The following is a 12,143-nucleotide window of genomic DNA, read 5'->3' as shown; positions in this document are numbered from 1 at the left end:
AAACTTATATAATGAGCTGGAAATAACAAATCTTAATCTAAACCCTGCGTGCATCATGGTGGCCAAAGCAAGCCGCTGTTGCGATCACTTTTTTTCTTAGTGTCAAAGCCCTTGTTCTTTCAGAAAACGATTTTGCGGTGAACTTTACCCAGCTTAGCATGGAAATGGAGAATATAAATGTTAATTCGATTTAACACATAATGGACATAGAATTTCAGTGGGGGGTGGGATTGCCACTCCCTCTCCCCAATCCCTGTTTGCAAACTTCTGCGCCAAGAACTAAAGAGCTGGTGCTTTTTCTGGGGGGAAACTGGTCCTGGTGAATTTCTGCCTTATAATTCTAGACTGGACAGCCACATTGTTAAGCTCAATGGCACAGCAACCGCTTTGCATGCAAGAGATTCCAGGCTCTTCCCACATATCAGAAGTGCGTTGTGGTGGCGTTGTTTGCATGCTTAAGGCAAAGAGAAAAGAAAGCCTTGCACATCCGTGATACCATACCTTTTAACTTCTCCAGCTTCCTCTGCATGTAGACATAGATGTGGATGTGCACATATATGCATAGGTGCGTCTGCATTTCCCCAGCAGGGAACTGAGAAAAAGTTGCCCCCCTTCCCAGATCCATGAAGTACGATTTTTCTGAACTTCTTAACTGATCTAACGTCACTCTCACCTGCTCCTCAGGCCGAAGCGCACCCGCCAGAGACCCCCTTTAGTCGGGGCCTACAACTCTTCGCTTCACTCCGTAGTTCTAGGTGACGTTGCCTTGCCCTTTCCTCTTTGCGTTCTTCTCCCCCCCCCCCCCAATTGCGAAAGCTCCGCGACGCGCGCGCCGTCACTAGGCAACCGCCTCCGCTTCCTCGGAGAAAGCCGGCCCCTTTAAGGGATCGTCGAACGCCGATGGCATGGATGGGCGAGCTCGGCTTCTTCGCTCTTCTTCTCCCTCCTCCCTTCCCCGCCTCGAGCGCCCGCCTATCTCCGCGGGTGAGGCTGGGCCAGCCTTGGGTCGGGACTCGACTGATATGGTCTGGAGAGCGGGGATTTTGACAGGGCCGCGGAAGGTGGTTGGCCGGGAGAGCGGAGGCCCCGGGAGGCCGATGGCGGCGGCGGCGCTGGTAGGAGAGTCTAGGGCGGGTCCCCTGGGCAGCCGGCAGCGACGCTGGCCATTCAGGGCGCGGGTCCTCTTCCCCGTCGTTGTTTCCCTTGTCGCGGGGAGTTCCGTCGGCGGGTGTAGTGAACGAGGCGCGGGGGCTCACGGGAAGCCCCGGGTTCAATCCCCGCCCCGCGATGTTAGCAGAGCTGCTGGCTGCGATGAGCTGGGAGGGGAAATCCTTTGTGCTTCCTTCGTGGCTTGTAGGAGGTGCAGCATGGAGACACATACAAAGATCTTCAGCCATTGAAAACACAGCATTGAGATAAATTCAACAGTGTAAATAAATTGTGATGGATGTAATAATGGAATACTGAATGATTTAGTTTATGTAAAATGCGCAGGGATTTATGATTTGTAAAATGAACCGTGGAAAGGGAAGTCGTTGATATTTTAAGGATGTTTAAATGAGTATTCTAAATTGTAAAACAGAAAATTTAATAAAAAATTTATATATATATATATATACACACACACACACACACACACACATATATAAACAAAAACAAAGATCTGCAGCCAGCAGAAGTTCATCTTTTGATCAGAAATGCAAACAACCTATTTGTATTATTTTGTAACACACACACAAAATCTTTGATAAAACTATTGAAAAAGAAAATAAATGCTAGCGACCTTGCGAAAGAAGTGGTGCCTGCTTCAGCTGCTAGCTTGGGGTAGGAGTTGCACCAAAAGGAAGAAGCGCCTAGCCCTTGATGGATGGCTGTTACCCACCCACCCACCCACCCACCTCTTTCGCCCACTGGCTTCCTCCATGCTTCCCTTAAAGAAGTGAACACAAAGTGGTGATGGCCCACCAACTGGGATGGCTTTTGAAAGAGGATTGGGCAAGTTCAAGGAGGATAAGGCTATAATGCTTCTGAAAACCAGTTGCTGGAAACCGCAGGAATGGAGTGTGTTGTTGCTCTCAGGACCTGCTTGCAGGCTTCCTGGTGGGCATTTGGTTGGTCACTGTGAAAACAGGGTGCTGGTCTAGATGGGACACTGGCCTGATCCTGAAGGGCTATTATGCTCTTATGCTAACTTGAAATATTCATTATCCTTTCACTCACTAGCCAGAGAAGGAGGGCCGGTGATATTATGTCACTGCTGTTGCTTGAAGTGCGGTGGGGAGTCCCAGAACTGTGCTCTTCCATCCCACACACCCCATGCACACCTCAGTTCTTGTTTCACATGACCACCTGGACAGGTACAGAAAGCCTTGCTGGGCAGAATCTTGTACCTTGCTGACTGGAAAGGTGCATTGATAGTGTGTGCCTAACAGTGTAGTCCGACACATATTTATTCAAACATTACTCTTTAGAAAGTTCTATTAGCATCACACTACTGTAGCTTCTATTAGCATCTATTAGCTATTCTATTAGCATTCTATTAGCATAGTTCTATTAGCATCACACTACTGTAGGGGACGCGGGTGGCGCTGTGGGTTAAAGCCTCAGCGCCTAGGGCTTGCCGATCGAAAGGTCGGCGGTTCGAATCCCCGCGGCGGGGTGCGCTCCCGCTGCTCGGTCCCAGCGCCTGCCAACCTAGCAGTTCGAAAGCACCCCCGGGGGCAAGTAGATAAATAGGTACCGCTTACCAGCGGGAAGGTAAACGGCGTTCCGTGTGCGGCTCTGGCTCGCCAGAGCAGCGTTGTCACGCTGGCCACGTGACCCGGAAGTGTCTTCGGACAGCGCTGGCCCCCGGCCAATAGATGTGAGATGGGCGCACAAACCCCAGAGTCTGTCAAGACTGGCCCGTTCGGGCAGGGGTACCTTTACCTTTACCTTTACTGTAGCTTCAAAAATGACTTGACCGAACAATTAGAGAGTAAGAGAAGGGAGACAGTGAATTATTTCTTCATAGAACAGACACCTTTATTGATTTTTTTACAGAATAGAAAGCATGCTTCTACAGAGGTTAATACATTTATTTCATGTATTAAGTTTATTGTTACAAGGTATCATTGTTCTGTTTCTATAGCTGGCTTGTTTAAAAATAGCAGAATGAGAAGCCATACAACAAGGCTTGGCTATAACTATGAGCCCTGGGTTTAGACAACGCACTAAGCCAAACCACAGCTGAGCTTGCAGCAGCAGGCATGGAAGAGGACAAAACAGCTGCAATCTCATTTCCAGGAGCTTTCATATTTTTGCTAAGTGTTATGTGCAAACCAGGTCTTTAACTCTTGTGGCACTAACAGCTTGATTGTACTATTTGATTGATTGATTGATTGATTGAAGCAATTCAATGATCAGATTAGGTGACTGCTTGAAGTAAACTTTGAAAACCACAGAAGGTTTCTTCTCCTCTAGGAAGATCCGGTTTTGATCCGTCATTTTAAAGGCCACAAAGATGCAGTCACCTGTGTTGCCTTCAATCCAACTACTAGAGCACTTGGTAAGCTTACTTGTTGAAGCATAAATGAACAAATGATTTGTGTGGTTTTTTGGATATTCCATAAGTTATTTGCCTGTTGGGCAGTTGTAAATATGAGGCTGAATGCCTTGGAATTCTGCCCCAAATGATTTGTCTTCAACACTTCAGAGTTAAGGACTGTATTAACGGCAAATATATATTTCCCAACGAAAACACCAGGTATCAAAATGAGAGCCCTCCCTCTGCATTTATTGGGGTACTTTTATTTGCCTTGATTGCAAGTTTGGGAGGGTAGTGCAAGTGTTGGGTAACTAGTCTTTTAAGGCTGTAATACTGTACACACTTATGGGAGTTAGTCCCATTGAACTCAGGAGGACTTATTGTTGGTAGATGTTTTTAGGATTGCACTATGGGTGACCTTGAGAATGCACTGTAAGGCTGTAAGGCCATGCACATTTTATCTGAGGGTGAATCACTTATTGGAATAAGCATGCATAGGATTGCTGCTCTGCAATGTGCACCACACCCTGTTTACTGAGAAACAATATGCTCAGTTGAGTTCAAGGAAATGCACACAGAATTGCAGGCTTTGTTTCAGTTGCACTGGTTTTGCTTTGAGCCCTCCACCTTCTCTGGCAACTTAAGGCAAGATCCCAACACTTCTGATTGTTTCGCAGCCCCAGGCCTCTTGATGCCTTTTGGGTGATGATCTAACCAAGGATAAGCTTATGGTATCACAGCTCCATGACAAGAGGATTTAACAGTGCATTTAACAATGGTCACCTTACAATAATGTCTTTGTAAAATATGCAAATAAGTGGTGACAACCCTATTTGCTTACTCATTTTCATTCTTCATCCAAACACTAAATAGGTAACATGGTTTGTTATTAGGCTGAATTCTCTCTGGAATTATTGTCCTAGATCTCAAACTAGAATGATTGGACTTCATTAGATTCTGTATCTTATTTTTATATCAGTTCATGAAATTGGTAGTAAAAGTAACAGACCTTTATGTTGGAACACAAAATTGATATCTAAGTGTGGAGCTTTATAATTATTTCTTGCCAGCTACCTCTTCTTTGGATAGGTTTCTTATGATATGGAACTTGAAGCCCAACACCAAAGCCTTCCGATTTGTGGGTCACTTGGAAGGTGTGACCAGTGTACAGTTTTCACCAGATGGAAACTTGCTGGCATCTGCTTCTCAGGATAGGACAGCCAGGCTATGGATTCCATGTATGTAAGTATTACTGAAAATTAAATATTTCCAGGGTTTTTGGTTTCTGAAGGGATGTTGGGCTTAGGCATTGTATTGCTTCCTCTAGTTCAGAGAGGCCAGATTCATATAATCATAGTTGGGGAGGTACCCTGCGATGTAGGAATATGCAGGTGTCCCATACAGGAATCGAACCTGCTACCTTGGCATTATCAGCACCACACTCTAACCAACTGAGCTATCCACTTGGATTCCTTCAAGGGAAACCTTCTAGAGGTTGTATGCAAGTGGTGGGTGGGACCAGAGGCAAATATGGGTGGAGCCATGGATGTTATTCTTACCTTTCTGCAATAGGCTGTGTTCTATCCACGTACAAGTCAGAGGCTTCTATATTCCACCCCACACACATCTCCATTGAGGCAAGCAAATGCATTATGACAGTTTGCAGACACATTCCAGCCAGGCAAAAGAGGCTGTTGGGCAGGGCAGGCAAAGGACTGGGTGCAGCCTAAGAGTCCCAAGGGCTAGACAGAAAGTTCTGGAGGACTCAATTTGGCCCTTGAGTCCCCCAGCTCTGCTCTCGTCTTCTGTACTTTGCGCAAAAGGTTTTGGGTTTCACGCTGGGACAAAGAACCAAGGGAAGCTGTCTCTTTGAGGATACAAACTAGGTTTGATTTGGGTTGAGGGGCGGGGAAATTGGATTAATCTGTTATGTGGTTGTGGGACTAATGCACGTGCAACATATTTTATATACAGTCACGGTGAATCCACACCATTAAAAGGCCATACATCAGCAGTCCGTAGCGTGAACTTCTCGTACGACAGTCAATTTCTAGCTACTGCATCCAACGACAAGTCTGTAAAAGTCTGGAGTGTTTACAGCCAACGTCTTTTGTTTACCTTATTCCAGCACACACACTGGGTGAGCTGTGCCAAGTGAGTGTTTGCATGCTTTGCCTTCTTGGTTTTTGAAAAGCAGTAACTTTTTTTTGGTCTTTTTAAAACAGCTTCTCATGTCTGTTCAATTCAGGATAAAATGGTCACTAACTTTGCAAGCGGTAATTGATTTAGATGCTAGATGTCGGCGTTTTTAAAGCTGCGGTATATTTCTTTCCTTTCTAGATACTCACCAGATGGAAGATTAATAGTTTCTTGCAGCGATGATAAAACTGTTAAAATCTGGGATTTAAGAAACAAAACCTGTGTTGATGATATAATAGATCATGAAGGGTAAGCAGTCTTCATATATGAAAGGAAATGTGGCAGTGTTGTAGTGACACTTGCAGATCTGCTAGAGGCCTCTTCAGTTGTTGTGAAAAGCAAAGTGTTGGAGGTGCAGCGCCATTTGCATTGTCTCCATGACCAATCTTCCAGACTCAGAGACAAGGCCCAAAGGGGGTTTGTAACTATGTTTGTCACTGTCTTTTAAGGCTCTTCAGAGTAATCTACTGTGCTGTAACGTATTAGATGTGCTTCTGGTGTGCTTTAGTTTTCCATTCTGCTCTATAGCCATGTTTGGGCTATAATGAAAAGTCCTTGGTCTCAGATAACGTAAACCTAGTACAATCCAGTCTGCTGTGTTTGGATACCTTCCTTTACTACTACTCTTTCCTGGAAGGTACGCTGTTTAGATATGGAACACATAATAATTTGGATGATGCCAAGTAGTAAGCCAATCCCTAGTTTTCCTAATTAGAGTTTGTTTTAAAAATAAAAAGCTTAGGAAAGAAATAAGCAGAGTACAGGCAAAAATGAAACACCAAGTATCATTAAGCTAGTATAAACTGCACAAGCTAAATTCTCTTACATGGTGGAGATCGCTTGGGTTTCCGACACTGAAAGCAAAAACATGACCAAAACTGTTCTATTTTTGTTGTGGGACTTGGGAGGTAAATGATTGACAGCTTGAGGAGCTCAGCCATTGGAAAGATGGCAAGGGATCAAAAGCGTATTGTCAGGGTTACTTCCGGATCCTAGCTCACAGAGGATCACGCTAGCCAGCGATCGTTAAATAAAAGTCTTTATTGAGTTACAGTCTCCATTCTCGAGCTGCTGCGTGCAACCCTACGTCTTATGCTTAGATCGGCGAAGCTCCGTCTGAGTCTCCGCCCCTTGCGCACCAACTTAATATCCTAGCCCTGCTCCACCTTTTCCGCCTGACAGTTCTCCTCTGGGTCCCTCTGCCCCCCTGGGTCTCTTCCTTCCGGGATTCTTCTGACGCTGACCCCCCTGACTCTCCTGTCTCCTTGCGCCGGGCTTTAGGACCTGGCTCCCTTTCCGGGCTGCCTACTGCGCCACCTTCCTGTGCATTTGAACTTGGCGCGCGCGCCCAACCTTCCACTTTCCGTCTAACCGTCATTTCGCTCCCCGATGAAGGTGTGGCCACTCCTGACTCGTGCCCTCCCTCCTGTTGCGAGCTGCCAGCGCTTGCTCCCTGGCGCTCTTCCTCTTTCCTACTCTCTGGCGGTGACGTTGGTCCCGATCTCCAACTGCTCCCCTCTGAGTCCCCTCTGGCTCTTTCTTCCTGGGGTGTCCCCCTAGTCTCCCCCCTTGCCCTGGCCACTGGTGCTCCTTTTTGTGAATCTTCTGATTCACTGGAAAGACTCGGAGATCTCGGGTCGTCGTCATCACTCATCCTTTCTTCTGCCTCCTCCCCCTCGCTCTCTGTTTCCTCCCTTGCCCTCGCCTCTGCTCCTGAACCCCTGATACGTATGTTTCACATATTTGTGAAATTCAGGGCACCTTAAGAAGTGGGCAGAAAGGAGTGGTTAGAATCAGGGCCGTTTTCCATTGGGCAAGACTAAACAGACTTTAGCCTTGTCCTTGTGGGTGGAGGTGAAGTGCAGTAAATGCAATCTGTGTTTGTGCCTCTGTGATGGAGAAGAAAATCTCTGCGGCAGCAGTAGGATTTCTTAAAGAGGCATGCAGAGTCTACTTAGCTTAGCATGACACTCACCAGTCAGGAACTCTTGGTGACACTCATAGACGGAGGGAGTCAATAAACATGCATGCAACCTAGTGCACAAAGAAAGAAAGGAGAGGACATTACTCTCTGAACAGGAGGCAAGCTGAGAGTGCACACAGCCATCCCGGGGTAGCATCTGAGATTCAGACTCTTTGGCCAGGCAACCAAGGGAAAGGGGTAGGAACACTGACAGTAGTAGTCTCCAGGGGCTCACTCAGTGGGACATGAGTTTGGGAAGCAGGCGATAGGAGTTTAAATAGGCCAGAAAGTCAGGGAAGCAACAACCCATCACTGCTGTGAAAAGAGGGACTTTCTGGCATGCAAGTGACCCCAGCATGGCTGTCAAGAGAAAGTATTGTATCTTGGCAAGGAGTATCTAGGTTCAAATCCTGCTCAGTAAGATAGCTTCTGCTAACAACTTCATTTTATTCTTTATGGAAACTGCTTTGAGGTTTTTTTTTTTTTTTACAATCATAATATAGTGGTACCTCGGGTTATGCACGCTTCGGGTTACATACGCTTCAGGTTACAGACTCCGCTAACCCAGAAATATTACCTCGGGTTAAGAACTTTGCTTCAGGATGAGAACAGAAATCGTACAGTGGCGGTGCAGCGGCAGCGGGAGGCCCCATTAGCTAAAGTGGTGCTTCAGGTTAAGAACAGTTTCAGGTTAAGAACAGACCTCCAGAACGAATTAAGTTCTTAACCCGAGGTACCACTGTATAAGTACTATGAAATAAATAAACGTATCTCAGTGTGGCCTACCTCACAGGCCTATAGTGAGGGCAGACAGCATGTCTCTGAGTCCTTAGGATGTGATGGAAAACTCATTAAAAAACATGGGCCAATAAAGTAAGCCAAGTGGATGGCATTGTTCTTGTAACAAATGACAAATCGTTATTTTTAATGTTTCCTCATAGATTTGCCAACTATGTGGATTTCAGTCCTGATGGTACGTGTATAGCTTGCGCAGGCTCCGATCACGCAGTAAAGATCTGGGACATTCGAATAAACAAATTATTGCAGCAGCACCGAGGTAAAAGGTTACTAAACCTCTTCCTTTTGTAATTTCTCTAAAAGTTAGTAAAGGTCTTAGTAACTAAGAATGCTGGCTGTGTCCCAGAAAGTTTCCAGTTACAATCATATCTCTGCTGCTAACTTCACTGGCTTAGCCTTTGTCTCTTATCTTTTATTTGGGGATAATAAAGCAAGCCTATGTTACAGACTTGGCCTAAATATTTCAGAAGGAATTTAAATATGGTATTCTGAGCATCTGAAAGTATACATTAATGCAAAACTAATATTTTAAAAGAGGACTGTTTGATAAGCATATGGCTAATATAGCAGCATGTAATTATATAAATTGCATGAGCCATTTTAGAAGTATGTTCCCTTATGTTCCATTTATGCTGTTGCTTTGGTTTTATTTGGTGTCAACACTGCCCTTGAATCAGTATGGGCTTTTTCTTGCCCACTAAATCTTCTTGAGAAACATATTAGTTCAAGTTGTAGACTGCTCAATGTACCATGCTAGTAAATTCACATTTAGCAAGGTCAAAATGCTGACACAATTTCCACTTTAGGGCCATAGTAAATGACGATCCCCAAAGGATTGGGTGTGTAAATCTGAAAAGATGGCAACTCTATAGCAATGATAAACCATAGAGGACCACAATGGCTGGAATTAATATCCCAGCTCACTTCTTAAGCTCATTCTGTGGCCATGTAAAATCTGCAACCTCTCAGCCCTATTTTTCTTTATAGGATAACCCATTGTATGCTTCTAGTGTCAGTGGTCCCCAGATTTTTGGCTGGTCTTGGTAGCTAGCAAAAACTTGCAGACACAACCATGCCCTTCCCCCAACTCCCTCTGATGCTACCCTGAGCTTTAGAGAAGCACAGTCCATATGCAGGAACAATCCCACACACCCTTCCTATCTCCAAGAGCAGGAGAAAGGTGGGGACTTGTCTGTGATACACTGTGCTGTAACTTGGAGTGCCTCCAATGCACGGTTCAACCATAGGGAGAACTTCTCCTTCTCCTCTCCAGATTGAAGTTCAGGGAGAGGACAGGAGCTTGCCAAACATGCCACAACAGGGAGGGCTACCCAATGTGTTTTGTGAATTTGTGGATCCCTCATCTTGGAGGAATGGCAAAATATAAATATAAAAATACACTCATTTTTTCTCATACGGTCCTGCATTGTAAACAAGAAAAACAAAAATTAAAACGTGTAGCCAAGTAGTAACATGCCTTTGTAAAATTAGTTACAGTTGCTATATATTCTTCTTATAGTTTAATAGTCTGGATATTGCTGTTTGTTTAATGAAACATTCCTTTTTGACCAACATGTACTTTCTGAAACTTCAGGGCTCAACCACATTTCCTCAATACTGCACCTAGAAAGCATGGGTCACAGTTGTTTTCTGCTTGTCCCACTGTTTCCCCCTAGAAAACTTGCTCTTTTGCGCTAAATCAGAGCAAATACCAGCTTGCAGAAAACCCAATTTATGTTTGCTCCAATTCTGTGCTAAAGTTCAGAGTTTCCCAGGTCAAAGTGGCAGGACAAGCAGAAGTCTGGATGAGCCCTTATTCTTGATCATGGTTAGGCAAACTAAGGCCCGGGGGCAGGATGCGGCCCAATCGCCTTCTAAATCCGGCCCATAGACGGTCCGGGAACCAGCGTGTTTTTACATGAATAGAATGTGTGCTTTTATTTAAAATGCATCTCTGGGTTATTTCTGGGGCATAGTAATTTGTTCATTCCCCCCCCCCAAAAAAAAATAATAATCCGGCCTCCCACAAGGTCTGAGGAACAGTGGACCAGCCCCCTGCTGAAAAAGGTTGCTGATCCCTGGGACTCTTGATCAAAGCTTTAAAAGAATCCATCTGCTTTCCCTCAATAAGAACGAAGTGTTCTTGCTACTTTAAGCCACAGGATGGCAGCACAGTAGTGTCGATAAAAATCCCCAGTATCTTTTTCAATCCCCTAATAAAGTAGATACTTTGAGCTTGAGCTAGGAGAGAAAAATAAAATCAGCTTGTGTTTCTATGCTCTGCTTTTCTTGCATTTGGTTGTTGAAGGGGTTCAGATTCTCTGTACCCAAAGACCCATCCCTAACCCAGTAAACATTCTCTGTTAGTGTGTGGAGATTCATTTCTTTCAGAAGCCAAAAGCTCTTCTTTACTCATGTTATACGATGCACTTCATTGTGTACCACCTGCAGCAGAGCCAAAGCCTATAGGATTGGCTCACACAGCTGATGTCGGCTCCACCACCATTGGATGGGTAGCAGAGCTGGAGCTGTCTGGATCTCTTTTGCATAACCAGTGCTTGCAGAAAGCTGAAGCCTCAGGCACTTTAAAGCACTGTGCAGGTCTCTTTGCAAGCTCTGTGTGGTGCTTTGAAGTCTCAACTTCAAAGCTTCAAACGTCCTAATCATCTGATGGCATTGGGATGTCAGGTGGTTGACCGGTGGGTCCACAAGGCTAGATCTAATATGGAAAATTCCCATGGAACCCAAAAAGTTCCTCACCTCTGGTCTGCAGGCTCTTTCAGTTAAAACCAGGGCAGGAGAATCCGAAAGTACAGCCATTCTCTCTGAAACCCATGTCAGATCCCTTACACATGCTTTGAAACCCCTTGAAAATGGGTGGTTTTCCAAATCATTCATTTAACCAGCCTTCTTAAAAATCGTTTCTAGACAGCTGGTTCAGGGATTCAGCTGTAAGATCTGGACTTTTACCCTGAAACAGTAAGCAACATTTTCCCCTCCAGTTGTTGACAGACTCCAATTCCCATCAGCCTTAGCCAGTATAGCCTGTGAACATGAATGATGGGATTTGTGGTCCAATAGCATCAGGTGAGCACCACATTGATTATCCCTGCCCTGGAGTATAGCAAGCAAGGCAGTATCTTCTTTGAAGGCCATGCCCAAGGACCAGATAACTCTGTGCCTTCTGTTCCCAGCCTACCTCTTGAATATTTTGGATTTGTGAGTCACAAAGCTCTATTATATTTATTTATTTATTTACTTACTTACTTACTTACTTACTTACTTACTGCCTTTCATCCAAGGATTACAGGGAGCTTTGCAATTTAAAAACACAAAAATGCAAAACATAGTAACAAACAAAACAATACCCACCCCCCATGACACAAACAGTTTAAAAGGCCATGGGATGTTTAGGTATCCAAGGGCCTAGGAGAAGAGGAATGCTTTTTCCTGATATCTAAATATATGTTACAAAGGTGCCACGCAAGCCAGAGCATTCCACAAGAAGGGAGCCACTGTAGAAAAGGCCCTGTTCTTGTGTTGCCGACCTCTCGCAGAGGAGGCATAAGTTGATGATCATATGCCTCCATCTTAAGCGGCACCGTTCAGTGCATCTGTTAACAACTTTGTGTGCAATTCTGCAGAAGAACACAGGGT

At 45.0% G+C, this 12,143-nt stretch overlaps 1 protein-coding gene across 2 annotated transcripts in view; it reads left to right on the top strand.

The window, feature by feature from the left end:
• Positions 1-991: 991 nt before the first annotated feature.
• The window catches only part of POC1B (POC1 centriolar protein B), a 30,412-nt gene continuing 19,260 nt past the window's right edge, over positions 992-12,143 (top strand). Inside the window, exons 1-6 of one of the 2 annotated variants that reach the window (XM_082241010.1) lie at positions 992-1,115; positions 3,463-3,547; positions 4,597-4,768; positions 5,501-5,680; positions 5,867-5,974; positions 8,630-8,745. In XM_082241010.1, coding sequence (XP_082097136.1) covers positions 1,023-1,115; positions 3,463-3,547; positions 4,597-4,768; positions 5,501-5,680; positions 5,867-5,974; positions 8,630-8,745 — 754 coding nt within the window. In that variant the 5' untranslated portion in view covers positions 992-1,022. Of the gene's footprint in view, positions 1,116-3,462; positions 3,548-4,596; positions 4,769-5,500; positions 5,681-5,866; positions 5,975-8,629; positions 8,746-12,143 lie in introns of those variants that run through there. The other variant, XM_082241011.1, reaches the window with a different exon arrangement.

This window comes from Podarcis vaucheri (genome assembly GCF_965113315.1).
Source record: "Podarcis vaucheri genome assembly, chromosome: 10".
Taxonomy (NCBI): Eukaryota; Metazoa; Chordata; class Lepidosauria; order Squamata; family Lacertidae; genus Podarcis; species Podarcis vaucheri.
This window is presented reverse-complemented; position numbering and strand designations above follow the sequence as displayed.